Source organism: Chiloscyllium plagiosum, chromosome 3 (assembly GCF_004010195.1).
Source record: "Chiloscyllium plagiosum isolate BGI_BamShark_2017 chromosome 3, ASM401019v2, whole genome shotgun sequence".
NCBI lineage: Eukaryota > Metazoa > Chordata > Chondrichthyes > Orectolobiformes > Hemiscylliidae > Chiloscyllium > Chiloscyllium plagiosum.
In genome coordinates, this window is record NC_057712.1 from 102749166 (window position 1) to 102773836 (window position 24671).

The 24671-nt window shown below is 41.1% G+C and overlaps 1 protein-coding gene across 1 annotated transcript in view; it reads left to right on the plus strand.

Annotated features, from left to right (window-relative positions):
- Positions 1-18711, plus strand: part of LOC122548671 (hormonally up-regulated neu tumor-associated kinase homolog) — a 45482-nt gene extending 26771 nt beyond the window's left edge. Inside the window, exons 5-9 of the mRNA XM_043687501.1 lie at positions 2498-2625; positions 6814-6949; positions 8233-8410; positions 14375-14609; positions 15552-18711. Coding sequence (XP_043543436.1) covers positions 2498-2625; positions 6814-6949; positions 8233-8410; positions 14375-14609; positions 15552-16285 — 1411 coding nt within the window. The 3' untranslated portion in view covers positions 16286-18711. The remainder of the gene's footprint in view (positions 1-2497; positions 2626-6813; positions 6950-8232; positions 8411-14374; positions 14610-15551) is intronic.
- Positions 18712-24671: the final 5960 nt, after the last annotated feature.

Below are 24671 nucleotides of genomic sequence, written 5' to 3' on the forward strand. Positions count from 1 at the left end.
CTGACCCTGCCAGTAACACCCACACCACCAGGAATAAATAAATACTGGCCCTGCCAGTAACACCCACATCACCAGGAATAAATAAATACTGACCCTGCCAGTAACACCCACACCACCAGGAATAAATAAATACTGACCCTGCCAGTAACACCCACACCACCAGGAATAAATAAATACTGGCCCTGCCAGTAACACACACATCGCCAGGAATAAATAAATACTGGCACTGCTAGTAACACCCACTCCCAGGAATACATAAATGCTGACCCTGCCAGTAACACCCACATCCCCAAGAAAAAATAAATCCTGGCCCTGCCCGAGACACTAACATGCCCCGGAATAAATAAATACTGGCCCTGCCAGCAACACACACATCCCCAGGAATAAATAAATACTGGCCCTGCCTGTAACACACACATCCCCAGGAATATATAAATACTGGCCCTGCCAGCAACACATACATCCCCAGGAATATATAAATACTGACCCTGCCAGTAACACACACATACCCAGGAATATATAAATACTAGCCCTGCCAGCAACTCCCACATCCCTTGGATTAAATAAATACTGAGGAGAAAGTGAGGTCTGCAGATGTTGGAGATCAGAGCTGAAGAAGGGCTTATGCCCGAAACGTTGATTCTCCTGTTCCCTGGATGCTGCCTGACCTGCTGCGCTTTTCCTGCAACACATTTTCAGCTCTAAATAAATACTGGCCCTGCCAGTATCGCACACATCCCAGGAATACATAAATACTGGCACTGCCAGTAATGCACACATCCCCAGGAATAAATAAATACTGGCACTGCCAGTAACACTCACATCCCCAGGAATAAATAAATACTGGCCCTGCCAGTAATGCACACATCCCCAGGAATATATAAATACTGGCCCGGCCAGTGACAGAGCTGAAAATGTGTTAAAAGACTTAAATTTCCTATTGTTTTGCACTTTCTCTCTTTGTCTTTTCTGTCTTCTCTGCCGTTGCCCTTCTCCAGCTCCCTGACCTTCACTGCGTTTTGTGTGAATCGTAGCAGATACCCAGTGGAGTCTTTGACTGTGGAGTTACATTTTTGCCTCTGAGGGTTAAAACTCTGCTCCATACAGAGCTGATTATCGGAAAGCAGAGCTCACATCCTGACTTCTGAGCTGATATCCAGCGCAGTACTCATAAGCTATACATATGGGTGGCCCAATCTCATCTGGAATGGAGGATAGGTCGTATGAGGATAGGTTGAGAGTGCTAGGCCTTTTCTCATTGGAACGGAGAAGGATGAGGGGTGACTTGATAGAGGTGTATAAGATGATCAGGGGAATAGATAGCGTAGACAATCAGAAACTTTTTCCCCGGGTACAACAGAGTGTTACAAGGGGACATAAATTTAAGGTGAAGGGTGGAAGGGGGGTTGTCAGTGGTAGGTTCTTTACCCAGAGAGTGGTGGGGACATGGAATGCGCTGCCTGTGGGAGTGGCAGAGTCAGAATCATTGGCGACCTTTAAGCGGCAGTTGGATAGGTACATGGATAGGTGCTTAAGCTAGGACAAATGTTCGGCACAACATCGTGGGCCGAAGGGCCTGTTCTGTGCTGTATTGTTCTATGTTCTATGTTCTCTGTTCTATTTCTATTCACATTATTCTCTAAGGATAGGGTGTGGTTTTGCAGAAACAACAAATGGATATCTGATTTAAAGAAAGCTCCGCCCTGATGTTACTCATGTAAGATGATGAGAAGGCAGATAACAAAGAAAATTTACAGCCCAAGAACAGGCCCTTCGGCCCTCCAAGCCTGTGCTGATCCAAATTCACTGTAACCTATCACCCAATTCCTAAGGATCTGTATCCCTCTGCTCGCCACCTACTCATGCATCTGTTCAGATGCATCTTAGATGAATCTACCATGCCTGCCTCTACTACCTCTGCGGGCATCACGATCCAAGCACCTACCACCCTCTGTGTAAAGTATCCCCCTTAACCTTTCTCCTGTCACCTTGAACGCATGACCTCTCGTTTTTGTGTGGCTGTTTCCAGTTTCTCCATATCCTATTCTTTTTGAAAAAAGCAGATCAAATCTTAAATGAAGGAGGGTAATAAAAGCTGGCCAAGACCCATCCAGGAATCAATGAGGACCCAAAACATTTACTGGGCTGTTTGCTCCACAGAAGCTGCCAAAGTTAGTAAAATTTATCCCTGTGTTTCCAACTTCCAACATCAGTCTATATTTAATAAGAGAAAGAATTTCTTCTGCCTGATTTCTTCATGATCTTGATAGCATCGTAAATATTGTCAGTGATGTTTGCTGCTTTACTTCTCATCATTGTCTGAAAATATTGGTTATTTCTTTGGTAGTATTTAACAAGTAAGATTTTGTTATAGTTAACAAATAACATTTTGTTATTGGCCACTCCTTATGTGAGAAGCAACAAATAAGGTGCAGCTACGTTTGTGTGCTTTGATTGGACAGTACTTCTCACAGTACATGTGGTCTTGTCTTTACAGTGGGGTCAGTATGTTTGCGATGCTCACCGGCACATTACCATTCACCGTGGAGCCATTTAACATCAAGCAGCTGCACCAGAAGATGGTAAACGGAGAGATTAGTTCAATCCCACCAGAGATCTCCTCAGGTATCAAATGTGTCGAATGCCCGGAATGAAGCACTGTACAGTCATGTTTTCGCAGTGATTATCCATCACAACAAAATGGCTCTGGTGTATGTGTAGGTGAGACCCGTGATGCCCGCTGGCTGTGACAGGAAATACCACAGATGTTACTGTGTCAGGATGTGACTGTGTCACTGGTATCTCCAGGCTGGGTCCGAGAGGTTTCAAGGAACCTGAGGGTGATGAGGTGGCTGGGAGAAGGGAAGGGAAGGACGCTGGAGATGACTGCCCTTCCTGGTGCTACCTTGTCACCAACACTTCCTATGCACTGTGCCACATTGAGCAGGGAGGCCATGCTCGGAAGCTGAGTTGCTGGGTCTGTTGTCTCCACCACCTCCTGCCACCTCGTCCCCTCCCATCGCCACCTCCTCACTATCCATCGACAATAGGTGGAATGGAGCCACTGCTTAGGTGTCACTCCTGCAGCCTCCCTCCAAGCTTCGCAATCCAACTCCCATCCCTCCCGCTCAATGCAGGATAGGATTCAGGTTCCATTGCACCACTCCACCCCCCCAGGCCCACTCCCCGAATGCAGGATTCATCTTCTTTTGTACCACACACTTCCAGCTGCACCATCACCAAGACAGGTTCTTGTTTTCTGTCACTTCTGAATGATGCCATGTTCCTCTTTATGCGGGCAAGCCCTTTGTGGCACCAAAGGGTGCCGTTGGCACTACTCACAACCTTAAGTTACGCCAAAGGTGCATAAAGGCTCACTTACAAAGGGCTGGATTTTCACAGCCCTTTGGTGGCTTAAAGGCGAGGGTAACTACATCACACTGGCTCCCTGGTGCATTCCTGCCACAAAAAACTTTCCCAGGAGGTGGATAGCCTGCCGCAACCACAGAGGCAGGCAGCAAGGTGAGATCATTAACGATACAATTAAGAGTGCTTTATAGTACTTGCCCCCATCATGCATGGAGATAACCATTACTAAAGCAGAGCCAGAAAAGTCCATCAGAACTGAAGGCTCCACACCTCAAAAGGGGAGCCATGGCCAGGAAAGGTAATCACTGCTGGGCAAATGTTGCACCAGGATAGGTTCTCTCTGCTCAGGAGCTGCAAATCCATCTGAACAGGTCAAGAGCATTGAGAAGCCTCCTGCCAGTGTGTACATGATGTCAATTAGGAGTCTGACGTGGGAAGAGCACATCATCGGGCCTCTCTGCTGACAAGTGTGGGGTCTGGATCTCTACTTAATCCTGATAACAGGCGGCTCGTGCAAAATCCAACCCACACTTTCCAATGCTTATGCAAGTTCTTTGTTTAAGTGCCACCTCTCTCCTGTATATTGCTGGTACTTACTTCTCACCATATCTGAAGGCCTTGGATGAAGTGGTCAATGAGAAGCCTCAATAGTGAAATACTCAGCTGTGATAATTTTTTTTGCTGTCTTAGTTTACTGATTGATCACTGCTAATGGATGTGATCTGTTTGCTCTTACTGTTTAAGCTGGGGAACCTGAATAGGCACGATCTTTGACAAAGATCAGAGTGGTGCTGAAAAAGCACAGCAGGTCAGGCAGCATCCAAGCAGCAGGAAAAATCAATGTTTTGGGCAAACATCCAGCATCTGCAGTACCCACTTCTACCTACAATTTCTGACCACCCTGCCAAAGTCGCCTAAACAAAAACGGAAAGCATTGTTGTCGGTAGTATCAAATATTTTCTCACTGTGAGCTGTGGTGTAATCACACTTCCTGTTCACTCTCTAAACTCTTTAATTTGAAAAAGAAAATTTAACATTTTATTTGAAAGACAATGCATTCATAGAGTCAAAGAGTCATAGAAATGTACAGAATGGAAACAGACCCTTCGGTCCAACCCGTCCATGCCGACCAGATATCCCAACCCAATCTAGTCCCACCTGCCAGCACCCGGCCCATATCCCTCCAAAACCTTCCTATTCATATACCCATCTAATTGCCTTTTAAATGTTGCAATTGTACCAGCCTCCACCACTTCCTCTGGCAGCTCATTCCAAACACCATACCACCCTCTGTGTGAAAAAGTTGCCCCGTAGGTCTCTTTTATATCTTTCCTCTCTCACCTAAACCTATGCCCTCTAGTTCTGGACTCCCTGACCCCAGGGAAGAGGCTTTGTCTATTTATCCTATCCATGACCCTCATGATTTTGTAAACCTCTATAAGGTCACCCCTCAATCTCCGACACACCATGGAATGCAGCTCCAGCCTGTTCAGCCTCTCCCTATAGCTCAAGTCCTCCAACCCTGGCAACATCCTTGTAAATCTTTTCTGAACCCTTTCAAGTTTCACAACATCTTTCCGATAGGAAAGAGACCAGAATTGCAATCAGCAAGAGCACTGCAGTGTTCGCTAAGATAATGATCTCAATTCAGAATGAAGTTTGAGTCAGGAGCCAGGGTGCTATTTAAATAATGGAATTGAGATGTTATGTGGCTTGGGGTGGAACTTGGAGGTGGCATTCCTATCTACTGCCCTTGTCCTTCTAGATGGGAGAGGTTGTGGATTTGCAAGATTCGGTTGAAGGAGCCTTCATGACTTGTTGCAGTGCATCTTAGCTGCCACTATATGTTGGTGGTGAAGGGATTAAACATTAAAGATGGTGGATTGAGTTACAGTCAAGTGAGCTACTTTGTTCTGGTTGGTATCAGGCTTCTTGAGTGTGGTTGGAGTTGCTCTCATTCAGGCAAGTGAGACATTCTTGACTTGTGCTTCGTAGTTGGTAGACAGACTTTAGGCTGTCAGATGATTTGTAAGTTCATAAGATGTAGGAACAGAATTAGGCCATTCGGCCCATCGATCTGCTTTGCCATTTGATCATGGCTGATATGCTCCTCACCCCCATTTTCCTTCTCTCCATATCCCTTCAACTCATTACCAATTAAAAATCTGTCTAACTCCTCCTTCAATGTACTCACTGTCCCAGCATCCACCACACAATGGGGAAGTGGATTCTAGATTTGCAACCCTTTCTGAGAAGTAGATTCTCCTCAACTCTGGTTTAGATTTGTTACCCTTTATTCTAAGACTATGACCCGTCATCCTGGAAGCATCTGCACCATGTCTATTTTATCCACACCCTTTATCATCTTGAATACCTCAATTTGATCTCCCCTCATTCTTCTAAATTCTGGAGAATATAGGTCTAAATTGATCAATCTCTCTTCATACGACAAACCCCTCATCTCTGGGATCAATCTAGTGAACCTCCTATGAACTGCCTTCAATGTCACTATATCTTTCCTCAAATAAGGGGACCAAACTGTGCACAATACTCCAGGTATGGTCTCACCAATACATTGTATAGCTGCAACAACACATCCTGACCCTTGTACTCTATTTCTTTAATTATAAGAGCCAACATTCCATTCACTCACTTCAGGATTCCTAGCCTCTGACTTGTGCTTGTTGCCATAGCATTTGTATTGCTAATTCAGCTCAGTTTCCAGTCAATGGTAATGTCCAGCTGATGACTTTAGTACACATTTACCCATAATTTTAAATATTTTTGGAGAGGGGTAAGCGTAAACTGTTTTCTGTCATGCTCAAAGGAAGATTAGGTATGACATATTTGTGGGTGGCATGGTGGCACAGTGGTTAGCACTGCTGTCTCACAGCGCCAGAGACCTGGCTTCAATTCCTGCCTCAGGCGACTGACTGTGTGGAGTTTGTACATTCTCCCCGTGTCTGCGTGGGTTTCCTCCGGGTGCTCCGGTTTCCTCCCACAGTCCAAAGATGTGCAGGTCAGGTGAATTGGCCATACTAAATTGCCCATAGTGTTAGGTAAAGGGAAAATGTAGGGGTATGGGTGGGTTGCGCTTCGGCGGGTCGGTGTGGACTTGTTGGGCCGAAGGGCCTGTTTCCACACTGTAATCTAATCTAATCTAATGTCTCAGGCCTTCTTATTAAGCAAAAGCTATAAACAGGATGATTTTATCTACAAAACTACAAGCAAACAGGTCTTCTTTCCACCATGGTCTTGGAGTATAAATGAAGGCGGATACAAACAGGTGGAATTCTGATCATTATTTGTTGAAGACTTAGTGTTTTGGCTGAGACCTAGTGGAAGCCCTCAAGCTTTACCATAAACATGATGCATAGCCTCCATCTATTTGTCATATCAGTCACCCCGGGAATGTAGCTCATACCTCTGTGCTTTTCTCAACAGGGGCTATACAGTTTATGCTTTCCTTGCTTGAGCCTGACCCAACCAAACGACCCACAGTCAGAGAAGCAATGGAAGAAAAATGGTTAAATGAAGGCTTCATTCGAAGACCACTCCAATCGGTTGTTTACAAAAACAGGTACTTACAAAAAGTGAACTGTGGAACCTCTGAAACTTTGTAAAATAAATGTGTTACAAATAAGATTTTGAAAAATAAAACAGTCATGTCGCTTCAGGAAGGATTTTGTTCTTAAATCCAATCTGTTCATACGCTAAGCATCAAAGATGCATTTGGGATATATTGAGGCGTCAAAAAATATTTCAGCAAACAAACTCTTCCCAACTTCTTCAAAGCTAAAAATCGCACAATACCAGGTTATAGTCCAACAAGGTTATTTGGAAATACAAGCTTTCGGACCACTGCTGCTTTGTCAGGTAGCTGGTGGGGCAGGAGCATCGGACAAAATTTATAGCAAAAGGTCAGTTTCATAAAACTGATGCGATGTATTGAACAAACCTAGATTGCTATTAAGTCTTGTATTTCTTCATTGTACTGTACTACTTCCAAATAACCTTTTGGACGGTTGTGTGATTTTTAACTTTGTCCACCCCAATGCAACACTAGCACCTCACAGCTTCAAGCTTTTCCATACTAAGTAAGTTCTAAGTGTCATTTCATTTTATGACAGATTTTCTATTGAAGATATGCAACATTGTAAGGTCAACTGTATCGCATTTAACTTACACCACTGGATGTTTCTAGAGCTGCATGTGAGGGGAGATGGAGGCACTGGGATAAAAGGGGAAAATGTTTGATTTTCATCCACAATTAGTGAGGAGGGGCAGCATATGTTGAAGCTGATGATGTTAAACATCCACCATCTTGAGATGGATTCCTTATTTCCATAGAAAAGTGTATTGGTTGCTATACTCCCATTCCCTCCCTGAAAGTCCACTTACATTCTTTACTTCATTTTTAAAGGGAAGATGCTTTTGGTGCTAAGGTCCAGTCTACAAAGATTAACTTTTTTAAAAAACAAGGAAACTTTAATGAAGCCCTTCAAGAGTACTTTAAACCCCTTAGTATCCAGAAAATTGACTCCAATAATTTTGCACTAAAGCCATTGTTCTTAACCACTGAACTTATGTTGAACCTACATAACATCTCTTACAAGTATCTTATTGTGGTAATTTATTTTTCTTCGGAATCATATTATCACTTACTTTATTTCAACTAGTAAGAGCAGTAACTTACTGATAGAAAAATAGGACAAAATTATTTCAAAGTTAGGAAAGAACTACCAGCATTTGATTTTATTTAACCTACAGATATTCAAGTATGTTTGGTATAATGCAGGAAAATCACGATTTACTGACATCCTGGCAATAACCTCATTGTGTGATAATGTCTTTATTTTCTAGACTGCGTTTGGATGAATTGAACTCAATGGTTTTAAACTTTATGGCTGAGAAAACAGGCTTTGGGCTTAAAGAGATTACTAACACATTGATCAATAACAGGCCATCCCCCAACATGGCAACTTATTATTTGTTACTGAAAAAACTGGCTCGATACCAAAAAGGAATAAAAAACAAAAAGGTACAAAATGTCGCTTACTTTTTTATTTTGCAGCTCTTTCTAGAATGTTAGATTAATCCTCTTTATTGAAAAATAGTGTCTGTTTCTTCTAATCTGTTTGTGATTTATTATCCAGAATTTTTGTTCTTTTCTTCACTGCATAGAAAATTGTGTCAAGAGTATGGAATTTATCAAATAAAACTCTATGCGTTGATCAGGCAGAAAACATTTCCCCCAGTAAAAGGCCAACACAGCAGGAACATTGATATTCCTTATCTCTTAGAAACATAGGAGAAATAGGCCACTTGGCCTATTGACCCAGCTCCACCGTTCAAGATGATCAAGGCTCATGCGCTACCTCAATGTCATATCCTGCTCTCTTCCAAATATCTTTTAACGCCTTTAGCTTCTAAAATTCTATTTCTTCCTTAAATATATTCAGCAACTTACCACCATAGTGGAGGTGGAGGTGTCCACAGGTTCGCCATCTTCTAAGTGAAGAAATTTCTCCTTTACTTCTCCTTTACTATGGTTTCCTATTGCTGACTTGAGACCATAGCCCATTGTTCTGGAAGCCCTAGCCAGGAGAAACAATACTCCTGCATCCTGCCTACCTCTTCGTTTTAGAAGGTCTTTACTGCTTATTTGAGGTCGAGACACGCCAGGTCTGGGAATGAATACTGCGAGACTATAGCCAACAGGTGTCAGTACTAAACAGATATAGCCTGCTTGGGCCTTCACAATGTAGGTGTGTGAGAGAATGGTTCCTCCTATATGAGAGTATAGAGTAGGGGTCACCCAGTTAAAGCAAAGATGAGGCAAATGTTTTCTCAAGGAGGGTCATGAGTTTTTGGAACTCTCTTCCCAATAAGTTGGTGGAAGCAGACTTTGAATATTTTTCAGTGGAGGTGGAATATTCTTGGCAAGGTTATCAGGAGTGGGCAGGAATGCAGATTTAAAGTTAAAGTCAGACCAGTCATGATCTTTATTAAACGGAGGAGCAGACTCAAGGAGTTGAATGGCCTACTCCTGTTTCTGTTTGTAACAGGCCTACCCCTGTTCCCATATGTAACTCTGAATATTTTGAGAGATTAACAATGTGAACTAGAGGTAAGTCCCATAGTACATTATTGCCAGGACCTCCTTTACCCTACACTAGCCACTCAGGCTGTGTGTCAGAGAGTGACAGAAAGCTGCATGATTCAGAGGCTGCCTGTCAAAACTTGATAGTGGGCAGGACAGGTTGCTGGAATTGTCCCATGAAGTGTGACCTGTGGTGTTGGTATCAACATTTGTGGTGTTTAATGAAGAACTGTGATGTTCTGTGAAGAAGACCGTTTTGGTCTGCCTCCAATTGTCTTTCACTGTGAAGAGGCTGGGCTTGTGGACACAGGAAACAGATGTTTCTGTGGGACATGAGAAGACTATAGAAATAATAAATGGTTTTGGAATGCATTTTGGCCCTTCTCAATCATACAACTGAATTAAAATTGCCACATCTTAATATCATCTTTGGGACCCAAATTGCCAATGTAAAATTCTAGTGGTCCAGATTTAGGCAGGTGCCTGTTCCCACTGCTTGACTGAGCAGGTTAAAGTCAAGAAAAGTCCACTCCACGATGGGTATGTAGCCTTTGTAATTTTAATCCCCTCCTGAGGATTACAGTTGTGCTCATAAGGAAACAACTCTGAAGCTTCCTTAAAATTAAAACATGTATATCATCACCATGATACAGCACTGATCTTCAAATTCCCCAGACAGGTCTCACTGTGTTCTTATGGAAAAACCAGCTAACTTATTTTGCATTGTGGGTGATCTCGTGCTGTGGGTGAGTGCCTACTGCGAACCAGGGTTACAATGCTTGAACGCATTCCATTTTGGATCCTTTACAGTCATAACCTGATACAGGATCCTCTGATGAGATCAGTGATATGTCATCTGCTGTGCAATTTGGCACTTGGGCAATTGTTGACTCATTTGTGCTTTGATATCTCGAGCTAAACCTGAGTAAATGTCAAAAGGGTAAATGAAGATCTCTAAATAATAGAATAATGATAACTCTGACAGGCCTACAATCCTGAATGTATTCATGTCCTTTCAGTTTCTTCCCTGAGACTCCTTAGACTAAAGCTTTAGCTGATTTAGCTGGTATTTTTTTCTGGGCCTTCCACTAAAGTTTAAAAAGATGAGTAGCAGACCCATTAATAGTACCTCTCCCTATATCTCCCCATTTCCAAAGTGCAACTTCAATATACATGAAAACAAGTTGTTAGTGAGATTAAATTATCAGAGGTAGATGATAGTTCTGTTAAGTGTGCTAAAACAGACTAAGCTGATATGTAAAACGTTGACAATCATTAAGATTTAGTTAATGAACATTCTAGAGACATCTATCGATTGATAGACATCAGGTTAATTCGGTCCTTATATTTAAATTAAGTCACAAGCAGAATTATGCAACTTGAGACCCACCATTTAAAGTAATAGAATTAGTAGTTTTGTAGTAAATTTGAGAATTACCTGTACAACAAAGTTAACAACAGTTAGCATGGATTCAGAATGATAAGACCCTGTCTGAGCAATCTTAACCCAGTTATTCTGTGAAAGCTTTCTAATCTGGAGTATCTAAACCATAAAACATTCTTGCTAAAATTCCACAGGAAAGGCTTTTACTCAAAGCTGCAGTAATTCAGGATAAATTTACAAACGAATGAGAAAATGGCTGAAAGGAGTTCCGACAGAAGGAGTAATGTATTGAGTGGCCCAGTTAGATCTCAGTATTGGGACAATGAATGCTTCCAATTATGTGAAATTCAGAGACTCAGTGCAAAGTGGTCAAAGGTGCAGGTGATCCCAAACTAGATGCAGTGATGAAATTGCAGGCAGAACAAAAAAAAAGGCTTGAGTCAGGTGAAGTGGACAGAGCAATGGCAGATGCAAATGGGGAAAGAAAGCTAAACTTGCATAACAAAACTACAGGACCCATATTCCACCTTAATAAAATGCCAAATTAGGCCCGAGGGGCTGAATGGTGTATTTCAGTTATAGACTCATAGAGAGATGTACAGCAGGGAAACAGACCCTCAGGTCCAACTCATCCATGCTGACCAGAGATCCTAACCTAATCTAGTCCCATTTGCCAGGACCTAGCCCATATCCCTCTAAACCCTTTCTATTCATATACCCAACTATATGCCTTTTAAATGCTATAATTATACCAGGCTCCACCACTTCCTTTGGCAATTCATTCTATACACGCACCATCCTCTGTGTGGAAAAGTTGCCCCTTACATCCCTTTTATATCTTTCTCCTCTCACCTTGAACCTATGCCCTCTAGTTCTGGACTCCCCCACCCCAGGGAAAAGTCCTTGTCTGTTTATCCTATCCATGCCCCTCATAAGCCTCTATAAGGTCACCCCTCAGTCTCCAATGCTCTACTGAAAATAGCCCCAGCCTATTCAGCCTCTCCCTATAGCTGAAATCCTCCAACCCTAGCAACGTCCTTATGAATTTTTTCTGAATCTTTTCAAGTTTCACAACATCCTTCTGATAGGAAGGAGACCAGAACTGCATGCAATATTCCAAAAGTGGCCTAACCAACGTCTTGTACAGCTGCAACATGACCTCCTAACTCCTATACTCAATGCTCTGACCAATAAAGGAAAGTATACCAAATGCCTTCTTCACTATCCTATCTAGCTGCATCTCTACTTCCAAGGAACTATGAACCTGCACTCCAATGTCTCTTTGTTCCCCAACACTCCCCAGGATGTTACTATTAACTGTATAAATCCTGTCCTGATTTGCTTGTCCAAAATGGAGCACCTCACATTTATCTGAACTTCATCTGCCATTCCTCAGCCTTTTGGCCCATCTGATCAAGATCTCATTGTAATGTGAGGTAACCTTCTTTGCTGTACACTACACCTTCAATTTTGGTGTCATCTGCAAACTTACTAATTATACCTACTATGTTAACATCCAAATCATTTATATAAATGACAAATCCTAGTGGATCCAGCACTGATCTTTGTGGCAAACCATTGGTCACAGGCTTCCAATGTGAAAAGCAGCCCTCCACCATTACCCTCTGTCTTCCACCTTTGAGCCCATTCTGTATCCAATTACTGTGTTTCGCTGAATGGTTATTATAATTAAGGATGAAGCAGAAAAAAAACTGAGTAAGATTATTGACTAAACACTCATTAAATCAAACTGAAAAAAAATCCTCAAAGCTGTAGGATGTTGAACAATTTCTATGCAGCATTAGAACACGTCAGATGCCAACAGAGGTAATCATTAAACTTCATTCATAGATTCCCTACAGTGTGAAAACAGGCACTTCAGCCCAACAAGTTCACACTGACCCTAAAAGAGTAACCCACTCAGATCCATTCCCCTACCCTACATTTACCCCCTGACTAATGCACCTAACCTACACATCACTGAACTATGGACAACTTAGTATGGCCAATTCATCTAACCTGCACAACTTTGGATTCTGGGAGAAAATGAGAGCACCCAGAGGAAACCTGCGCAGACATGGGAAGAATGTGCAAACTCCACACAGACAGTCACCCAAGGCTGGAATCAAACTCAGGTCCCTGGCACTGTGAGGTAGCAGTGTTAACCACTGAATCACCATGCTACTCCCTATTTAAAGGCAAGCAACACAGCATTCAAACAGCTGTGACAGTGCAGCAAAAATACACAAGTCTGGTCCCAGTTAATGAGAATCAGTGCTATATGAGAAGGCTTAGAAATTTTGGACACTATTTTCACTTTTCCTTTGGTGGTAAGAGAGGTGACAAGTGAGGAAAGAGTTTGTTGAGAACTGGAACAAAACTCAGCCCCACTCTCCACTTCCTGAATTAATTAACCATGAGCAACCTTCTCAATCCTGCAGCAATTGGCTTTGGAAGAAGGCTCATGGGACTTGAATTGTTAACTCTGTTTCTTTCTCCACAGATGCTACTGGACCTGCTGAGTTTCTCCAGTCAATTCTGTTCCTGCGTATTTTAGATCTCCAGCATCCTCAGTTCTTTGCTTCTTTAAGAAAGGTGATGAATCTTCCGACTGGGAAACCATGTTGACCTGCTTATATGGGGATAATTGGAGGCAGGGATGGAAAGCAAGGACATGGCATCTGTCCTTGCCTCTGATGCCACACACCCCCGTCCCCTGACTTTCTCTCTCCCTATGAACCACAAGAAGATATAAAAGATTCACCTTCTTATTGCTGGATACCCCAAGGAGTAGGTTTGAAGTGGTAGACTTTAGAAGTTGTCATTCTCTGATTGGACAGTAACGTTTGGTGATCTAGACCATGACTTGTGATTCACTGATAAACTCACCCAGACTCAGCTCTTAATGAGCTGAATGGCAGATGAGTGGGCAAGTATTCTTAGTGGTGGGGTAGCAACGTTAGTTAGAACACACTCGCTCCAACACTTTACCAAACAAAATGGGAAAACTACACCCTTTGACTTTTTATTCTGGGAAGGAGATGGCTAAGGTATGCCCAGAAGAAAATAAACAGTAAAACTAGTGAATAAGATGTATTGGTACAATTCATCTTGTGTATTTCAAAGTAGAGTTGCGGTACAGCTTGTACCTTTAAAAACAAGTAGTGTTTTTTTAAAACTACTTTTTCCCTCTGAGACAAAGTCAATTTTCAAAAGGGCAGACTGGGTCACCTCCCCAGTGCTCTGAGATATTGGTCTAATTTTGATGATTGGGTATCATTTACAGACTGTCTATGTGGTCCCAATGGAGAGTGAATGGGATTTCTCATGAGTCTCTCTCTGCCTATTAGGGAAAAAATATTTTTTTAAGGCAAGGAGCTGAATGCCCTAGAGCACCATAGTCTCCTCCCCACTTTGGATAAAATATCTGGGAGGCGCTGAGCCCCTCTTGCAGCAATCTAATACTAGAAGCAAGGCAAAGAAAGTTGTTTTGTACACAATTTTTTTTCCATTCATAGAGAGAAAATGCAATGATGAAGCAAAGCAAACAGTCAGCTGTGAGAAGTCCAGATCAAAATCTTCCATCAGCGTCACATGGCAATAAGCAAACTGCTGAGCAGGCACATGAGGAGAATGATAGAGAATCTGAGACAAAGGAGCAGCAGAACACACATATCCCTGCAATGGAAGAGGTTATTAAAGAAGAAGAGATTGCAATTTCTCTTGAAAAACAGGACCACTGCTTCCCAGAAGGTATAACTGGAACCTTATGATGAGCATATTTTTGTTGTGAACGAAAATGGAATTTTTAATGACACTTGAATTTGAGGTGTTTATACCACTTCATTAAATTGAATTGGTTGAATATTGCAGAAGTGTAATCTGACTTGATTATTTATGAATTATCCTAGTGCCAACTTACGCCAACCCATGTGTCACACCCATCTTATTTTGTCAATCCCTGTAGTACTCACCATGGGCAAACCTCAGGATCTGTGCTGCCATAAATAATGTGGATGTCAGTATTTAAAATAATTGCATTTGAAAAAAGGAAGTCAATACATAGAATTTTGTTCAACCAATCTCTTATAGAAACATTTGTGTTCTGAATTGTTTGATAGCTTTGACTGTTCTGTGACATTATTAGTAGCTTTGACAATTTTGACAATCATTTGCACACTTTTACAGTTCCTTATCAACTTTGACAGTTCCAATGTTTTTATGTACTTTTGGGCATATATTAGATTACTATCTGTAATCTGCATGAATAGCTGGCCCCCTCTAAAAGCCACTCAACCCTCCCCTCCACCACCACCACTCCCACTACCACCAATGACATCTGATGCAAAAACTTGATTCAAATGGGGACATGCAGCCATTGGAATGACTATTTGTCTCCAGGAAACACACATGCACAATGCCTGGGATGACCACAAACATAACCCTGCATATATTGGTAATGATGTATGCAAAAGCATGACTTCCGGTGCTCAGAACTCTTCCACATTCTTGTTGAGATAGTTTGGCTATCCATCTAGATCTAAGTCTCAGTCACATTGGAATACCTTTCTCAATGAAATGAGCTTTAGTTCACTTTCTGAGGTCTTGACAGAAGAGTTATCAAGATGAAAATTAATTTCCATTAAGATCTAGTTAACAACTCAAAAAGTGTAAAACATTTTCTATCACTTGCAGTTTCTAATTTTGCCAGTCGGGAAATGGTGTACCTTGGGCCTCCCAAGTCTTCATCTAGAGTGATATCTGATCAAGCAAGTTCTGAGTTTCAAGGAAAATCAGAAGAAACCTGTGGAGCAGTTAAAAAACAAGACTTCCAAAAACAAAAGCAGGGTGGTTATTTGCAACCAATAAATCAACAGGAGTTTGAATGGAATCTCAAACAAACAATGGACAGTCCTGGCAAAAAAACACCCAGATCTTTGCTAGAGAGCAAAAGACACAACAGAAGCCCTGCAGCCCATCATGAAACCAGATTTAAAGATCTTCTCCAAGCAACGGAAGACCAATCTACAACAGCCAATTGGAGGTATCCAGAGAAAGATGTACGCAATTTTGCAATAATTGACCCATTGCCAAAACTCAAGCAAGGTATTTTCAAAGATAAACTCAGTCAAAAAATCAATTGGTTTGGAACACCACATCATGGGACAAATGTGTCATCACCCTTTTTGGTCAATAGTGGGAGACATGCTTTTTTACCACCTTCTCGTCAACAGACGTTGATATTCAAGAGTCTGGGTCAGTCCAAGGAGAGGACACAAGCTTCTCTCACCAGCAACATATTCAAAAGAGACTGCATTCAGCTCAGGGCACCGCAGAAACCAACAGATATAAATCTACCAGTGTTAACACCAACGTTACAGTCAAAGTCAGACAAGAAAGGTGAAATATTAAGACTAGATTTTGTTTAAGCAATATGACAAGATAAGGATAAACGGGCAAGAAAATTCTGATTGTTGACTATTTGTAGTGAGATTTTAAATGTGTTCTCTTTCAAAGTTTAATATTCCCAAAATAAGTGTTTCTTAGAGCAGATCGTCAAAAGATTATAAAAGTGATGAGATTACCTGTGTAATGAATGGACACAGTTTTTGATCTACTGAGAGAAGTTACAAATCAGCCAGTTCTATTGGTATCTTTCATTGTATTTGAGCAGATTATCCAAATTGCCCTTGCTTCTGTATCCCTTTACAGTCTTTTCCTTCATACATCTATCCAATATATTTTGGATGCTTTTCTTACATTTCTTTGGATGTCAACACTGTTGATAAGGCTGGAATTTATTGGTCATGCTCTTTGCTCTTGACAGCATATTGTTGGGACTTCTTCAGCAGCTATAATTTATGTGGTTTGTTGTTAGGGAGGGACTTCCAAAATGTTATCCAGTAACAATGTAGGAATAGTGATATATGTCCAAGCTAGGATAGTGCATTAGGAAACTTGGAAGTGATGGTATTCCCATGAAACTCCTGTCTGGGTCAACATAGTTTGCATTTTCTTCTGCTACAAACCCCAACACTGGAAGTGAATTTCACACTCTCCAAGTTAGCTATGTAAAGAATTTTCCCATGCTTACTGTTAAAAATCTCTAACATTCAATTTTGCATTCTTTATTCCAGACTGCCCAACTACTGTAGCACACTCTGCTGCTATCCTTTCTGTTCCAATCTTTCATGATTCTAAATACTTCTACCATGTTGCCACTTTATATATGTCCTCATAAAGAAAATAAATTGTTTCACATTACCTTCATACTTACATTTCTTCATAACCAGCAGCATCCTGTTGTATCCTCCCTAAAATAACTTCCCTATTGGGCAGAGATCCTCTTAATATTTTCAGTATAATATCATTACCACTTGGATTTTTGTATCTCTTGAAAACACGTAGAGTTCTATTTGACTTTTTTAAAGTAGACTTGATGTGTTGCCTTTAATGTTATTTCGACCTGCTTGATCAAGTCCTCCACTATTCAAAAACACCAAGTCTACTTGCATTTCAAGTAGATTGTAGCCACTATTACAATCTTTTTAGTAAAATATATCATTTTATATTCACTGACATCAAATTCAATCTGTTACCGTGATATTTCAGCCTAGATCCCCTCTTGTCAATGCCCATTTGCAGCTTCATTTGGTCTTGTAAAGAAATGATTGGATAACAGTTACAATTTTCAACACTGTGCCTTGTTCAATAATACCAAAATCATTAACATATGCGTTAGGCAGACTTTCCCAAAGTTACTGAGCAAGTGTAAAACATTCCCTTTACTGAATGTTGGTAAAACTCATTGAGGAGTTGATGTGGCAGTCCTCCACTGCTTTAATTATGACACTTATCAATTAGTTTTAAGTACGCAACTAAGGACTGTTAACCAAATATGTTAGATGTCTGTTCACTATTCTCACCAGCAGTAACTTCCAGCCTTGACTGCCCTTGAGTTGCTTCACGTAGGTTTCAGTCAGATTCCTGTAGAAACCTTAATCAGTACTTAGCATGCTGAAGAAAAATGTTTTGAAGTATTTGTTAAAAAGACCAAGGCAGTGCAAACTTTAGTCTACTGCATATAGAATAATGCACAGTAAAGAACACCTTTTATCTCATCTTCCCCAGTCATGTTCAAAACATTCATTAGTGACAGTCTTGCAGGCACCAGTATCTCACTAAATGTGCAGTTCTGTACGCACAGACCCCAAACCAGTTATATGCTCGTAAAGGCTACCTCAGCTAAGCACAAGGCAGACCCCGGGGCATTCTGGGACTATGTGACTTTCACCCATGTAATGATCCATGGTGATAATGTTGAATATACCGATAGTTTATAAAACATTATTCACAAATGTCAGTGGTTCCATTATTAGAAAAGGAGTTTACATTAGGTGACTGAAGTTAGCAAAGGTTACAAAATTATAGTATATGAAAGGCTCACAGTAACCACACAAAGTGAAACACGATGATGGCAGGGTCAGTCTGTTAATTCCAATGTGATCGTTACAATGTTTAAGCACTTTTTATCTCCAGAAATATTTATTGTAGTCTACATTTATTTAATCACTCAACAAGAGTGCCAAAGCAATTTGTGGCTATTGTAGGCTTTGTACATGTATAATCAATATAATTTTTTAATAGGTCAAATTGTATACATTTTATCTGAAATAACAATTTATAATCTATAAAGCATGTTGAAGTACGCCACACCTGTGAGTGGAATGTTTCAATAAAGTTCCTTTCCTGTTTGCTCAGGATTCCATGTTTGGTACAATATTTTATTTAACTGAATAAACAAGCGGAACAATTGAATATTTGGCATAAATTTATGCATTTCCTGTGCCTATGACATGATTCAGATTTTTGTAATTTAAAATTGCTGATTGTTCACAAGTAAAAGCTATTCATACTGACTGTAGTATGTATTTACTGCTATTCTACTATTTACATGTCTTGACTGTATATCTTTATTAATTTTATAATAAATAGAGAAAGAAAATTACTGAGCCCTAATATTCCTTTTCTGATCCTGTCAGTAATTTTTAAGCTTTTTTTTTGTAGCTCAGGAACCACGTTCTCAATTTGACATTCTGATGGTATTCCTTGTTCTGATTCATAAATTGAAAGAACAATTAAGGTGGGTCGATACAATTTAGGACTTTTCAGTCATCTTTGTTTCACATGTCAATCACAGCACTCAAAACTAATGAGTAACAGTTACTATGGAAATAATTAATAAGGACAGGGAATATTAATGAATATGCCAAAGCCTATCTAGATTAGGTTAGATTAGATTAGATTAGATTACTTACAGTGTGGAAACAGGCCCTTCGGCCCAACAAGCCCACACCGACCCGCCGAAGTGCAACCCACCGATACCCCTACATTTACCCCTTATTACCTAACACTAAGGGCAATTTTAGCATGGCCAATTCACCTGACCTGCACATCTTTGGACTGTGGGAGGAAACCGGAGCACCCGGAGGAAACCCACGCAGACACGGGGAGAACGTGCAAACTCCACACAGTCAGTCGCCTGAGTCGGGAATTGAACCCGGGTCTCTGGCGCTGTGAGGCAGCAGTGCTAACCACTGTGCCACCGTGCCGCCCACAAATCTAAAGCTAAAACAGAAGTTGCTGGAAAAACTCAATACTGGGGAAAAGAAAGCAGAGTTAACATTTTGGGTTCAGTCACCCTTCCTCAGAACTGACAGTTACTCGGAAATGTTATATATGCTGAAGACAGGGAGGATTGGATTGTGTAAAGGAGAAATGACAGATGAAGCCAAAGCCCAGAGGGAGAGAAAGACATTCAAGCAGACAATGGATTGGATAATAGTAAGCCAGGGAAGGAGAAAAGCTGATAATGGGGACCACATGTAGCTGTACTGAAAGCTGTCCATGTCAGAACAGGGCCTGGGATCCGGGTGGTGATGAGTAACCAAAATGGAAGAAGGTGTTCACATCCTAAAATTAATGAACTCAATATTGAGTCCTGAAGGCTGCATGGTCTTCAGGTGAAAAATGTGATGCTGTTCTTCCAGCTTCCACTTGAGCACTGCAGTGAACCTTCAATAGAAACATTGGCCAGGGAAGACAGTGGTGTGCTGAAATGGTAGACATCTGGAAGCTGACGGTTATTTTTGCAAATAGAACTTGTCTAGATCTACTTGGCTTTATTTCCACCAGCATCAGAATAGAGACCAGTCATTCAAATCTAAATAATCAGGACAGTAACATAGTTAAAAATAGTTAACAGTCTTTGTCGATCATATCATGGACAATACATACATTATTGAAAAAAGTACATATAAACCACTTTTATATGTGGAAGATGTGTTTAAGGCAATGAGGAGATAGAAGCTAAAAAAGGCAAGTCTTGCATGTCCTATTTTCTTTGTGGAAAGGGGATGGGCTGCTGGGGGTGTTCATTGATGAGGGACCATGTTTTGAAGGACAGATCCTCTGAGAATACTGGAAAGGATGGAAGAAGAAGTTGTTTTTGGTGGTGACATCATGCTTGGGACAGCAGAAACCAAAAAAGATGATCCATTAAATACAGACCCTGGTGGGGCTGAAGATGAGGACAAGATGAATATGATTTTGAGAAAGAAAGGAAGAATGCGAGCAGCTGACTACCTTGTCAACCAAGGTTAATGATGCTGGGTGGACAGCGAGAATTATTAATTGAAGAAGACGGAAGTTCTGTTAAAATCACTGCTATGGAAGTTTGCATTGTCACTACAGATGTGAGGGAGACAAGAAAAATGATTTGAAACCTCAGAGTTTAAGGAATTGTAATCAAGGTAGCACTGAGAGTCAGTGGGCTAGTACAAAGGTGTTTTACACTGTGGGGGAATCAACTACAGATTGGGTGATCACTTTATGGAACACCTTGCATTTAGACTGCAGGCATGACTGCAAGCTTTTGGTTGGGTATCATTCTAACTGTCCACCTTGCTGTTTGCTGACTTCTGCCTTCAGCCTACCACAATGTTTCAGTAAGCTCACCTCAAGGTTGAGGAACAGCATCTGATCTTGCAATGAGGCACTTTACAGACTGAACGTTAGGTTTCACTGTTACAAATGTAAATTCTATTTTTTATTTGTCTGTTTTTGCTTCCTATCATTGATCAGATTTGGTTTCTGCTTTAGTCCCTTGTTTTTGTTTTCAAATTCATTTTCATTCACACCTCTTTTAAACTCATTGGCCTAAATCTCACTAGAAATCAACTAAGTGTTATTTACATCAAGCTTCATAGAATGTTTGTCTCCATGAGGTCCAGCATGTTTTCTGACATGATTGCTGTACACATGCCTTACTAACTGGGCACCACATTCCTATGGCACCCGCTATTCTCATGTTAGCCCTATTCACCCACTAGCCGTACATGGAAGTGCTCAGCATTTTCAGGATAAGAGTCAAGATTAGAGTTGTGCTGGAAAAGCACAGCAGGTCAGGCAGGATCCAAGGAGCAGGAAAACCGATGTTTCAGGCAAAAGCCCTTCATCAGGTTTCGGGCAAAAGCCCTTTACCCAGCATGTGAATGTATTCTTAACATGCCACAACTTTGTGATGCACTTGCTCTTTTACCTGCTGCAGGTACAGTGACATTAGTGTGGTCTTCACAGCCAAGAGGATAGGACACTAGATATTGGCTCTTTCACTTCTGAGGAAGCACCATTAATGCTGCCTCTTGCACCTTCCACCAACTCAGATACTGACACCTCGGTGGGTGTTTTAGCGACATTAGAGTTGGAAGGTCCTGCTGATGGGTTCACCACTCCCATGACTCTGCAGATAGCCAAAGATGAGGAGATCAGGCACTTGCTCGAGCCCAGGCAGGAGACGATACCGTGATGTCCACAATCCGTGACCTAACTGGTACGCGTAAGCAGATACAGGAGCAGCCGGCAGTTTTGTCAAGGGCACAGGGTATACTAGCACAAAAGTTGCAGGACCACAGAAATGCAGTTGGGACCCTGCTGCCTCAGACATGTGAGTAAATATCTCTCTCCATGGACAGGTTAGTTGCTGTCATGCACAGCCAGGTTCGGTAGTCTCAGAGTCTGCTGGGTATACACACAGACCTGCACTCCATCATTCTAGCCATTGGTGTCCATCACCAACAGCAAGGCAACAGGCATATGATTGATCTTGACCTCAGGCCCGGTGCCCCTTCCTCACAAGGAGACAGGACAGTGCCAGTGGACACCCAAGGAGAGGATGAACTACATACAGGCTCTCAAGGTGTCCTCCCAGGACACTCCAGCTATTGCCAGGCCTTCAGTACGCCCAACCTGCCACCATCTGCCCTGGGTGAGTTCAAGTCAAGGAGAGAGGCCATTTTCAGTATGCCTGGACCCTCTAATCACAAACATCCCCAGAGTGACCCAGCCAAACTTCAAGGCCAACCACAATCACTGAAAGGCAGGCTCCCTCTACCCCAGCTGAGGAACATAGGGTACACCGAGACATAGTGGCAGGGAAAGAAAGTAGATTGTCTGAGGGCAGATGGTTGGCATGAGTGACCCATCATTGTAAACACATTATCACATTTACAAATATATGTTCAATACTCATCATCAGTTATGAGCAAATGCCTGCTTAACCACAGGTACACTGAAGGTACACAGCCAAGCCATCCATACTGCTACACAATATTTCATAGTCCGAGATGTGAAGTAAGATATTCCTGCATAATGTGCAGCCTATGGGAACTTGAAAGGAGTTCCCTACTTTGGCAACTAGGCCCAATCTTTCCAGATTGTTAAACATTGCTTGCCCATTACAGTCTTTATTGGGATTGATCTGCAATGTTGCATGATATGATCAAGAGTGCTTGGGGACGAGGAATTTGACTGTTCACTGTAGGTTGGTGTTTACATTTAACATTCAGCATGTAGTGTTTGCAGGTTGTTTTAGCTGTGTGGCTGTGTAACATTGTTAGCCTTCAAATGACCAAACATCACTTAAAATTGAAGTCCCCCCTCCACAGAAAAAAACACTTGCTTTACTCACTCAAGGTTTGATGGCTCCATTCTGTCATCTACAGCACAATGGGGGAAAAGAAAACAGTGGTTGCTCTTTGGACTGTGAGTCTCAGGCTCCATCTCTCACACCCCCAAATGTAAATATTTCCCTTCTTGATAGCTCCCCCTGTCAATCCCATTAGCTTTAAACTTTCTCATGTTCCCACCCAACCCATTCGTCTAAATGTTTGTCTCCCCATTTTAACCCCAACCCGACATATGAAGTCAATGTGATAGGTGCTCGCTGGACATCTCACATGATTTTCCTAACTTACATGCCATAGTTCAGAAATTGGGATGATTGCATCTAACACTTTATTTTATTCAACCTACTATCTTCCATCACTAACCGTAGCCTCAAAACATATAATATCTCATGTCTTTAACCCTAACATGGATATTTTTTTGTTCTTTTTCTATGCTCCCTAATTTCACTTGCTTAAAACTTATGATGTTTCCAACTTTTCATAATCTGATGAAACATCATTGTCCTGAAACATAGATCTCCATAGATTCTGCCTGAGCTGCTGAGTATTCCCAGCAATTTCTATTTTTATGTCTAATTTTCAGCATCTGTCGTATCTTAATCTTGCAAAGTTTTAAGTTTTGATCTTTTGGATGTTCATTTAGCAACAAGTATTTGTCTAACTATTTTGGACAACTTTGAAATAAAGGCGCAAGATTCTGGTACTGACAAGAAAACGTGAATGGATAATGACAATTCCACATATAACTCAAAATAAAAAGAAATTGAGAAAGCATTTTAAAAAATATTGTGTGAACGCAATGTCCTGATGTTAGAATGGTGAAGTCTCTAAGGCAGGTATTCATATTAAATGTGGACATGAGAACTTATAATAGGAAAAATACTGTACAAATGTGTGGTGAATATTCTTCAATGGAATGTCAAGTGTCACGAAAAGCTAATATGTTATATGTTAAAGTATAAGCAATTTAATGTGCTGTGGATCAAAATGGTAATCAGTTATAAAAATACCCACTTATTCATCACAGAATTACAGAGTACAGGATAGGCCGCTCTGCCCATCGTGTCTGAACTGCCAAAAATACACTGTTATCTATACTAGTTCCACTTTCCTGCAAGCCACCCATAGCCACAGCAAAAAGTAAATTAGTTCTCAAATATGCTCAAAAAGGTGTAATTCACAGACACACTGAGGAAACAAATACACAGCAATATATCTAACATGGATGTCAGTGCAATGATGTCCTTGATTTGTAACAGACATTGTTCTTATTACAGAAAAATGGCCATTAAAATTAATATTTTAACAGCAAACTAAGTCTTGATGAAGCTGTATGAAAGCTATGTAAATAATTAACAGGCAACTCTGATATTGGATAGCATTTCATCCACAGACACCTGAGCCTGCTAAATTGGTGAAAAGAGATTGAACTCAATGAAGGCAGACTACAGAAGCTTCATGTTACTACTGTGAGCAAAGATATCAACAAACATCGAACAATGCCTGAAAATGAAGAGCTAAATGGAACATCGATAGAATATCAATCAATGAGAAAGATGTGCTCAGGATTGTTCAAGATTTAAAATGAAGCCAGGGAATTGGGAATAAGGAACTGGAGGAACTGATCTTATTCTGGTGTTGCTGTGGAGTCAGTTGGATTTTGTGTGCTATTTATCCAATGAGGTGATCCACTCTTTGTTAAGTACAATTAAGGATGGTTCTTTTCTTGAAATCAATGTTGACAAATGTAATATTAATATATCACTATTAATCAGCCAGATTTGTGAAA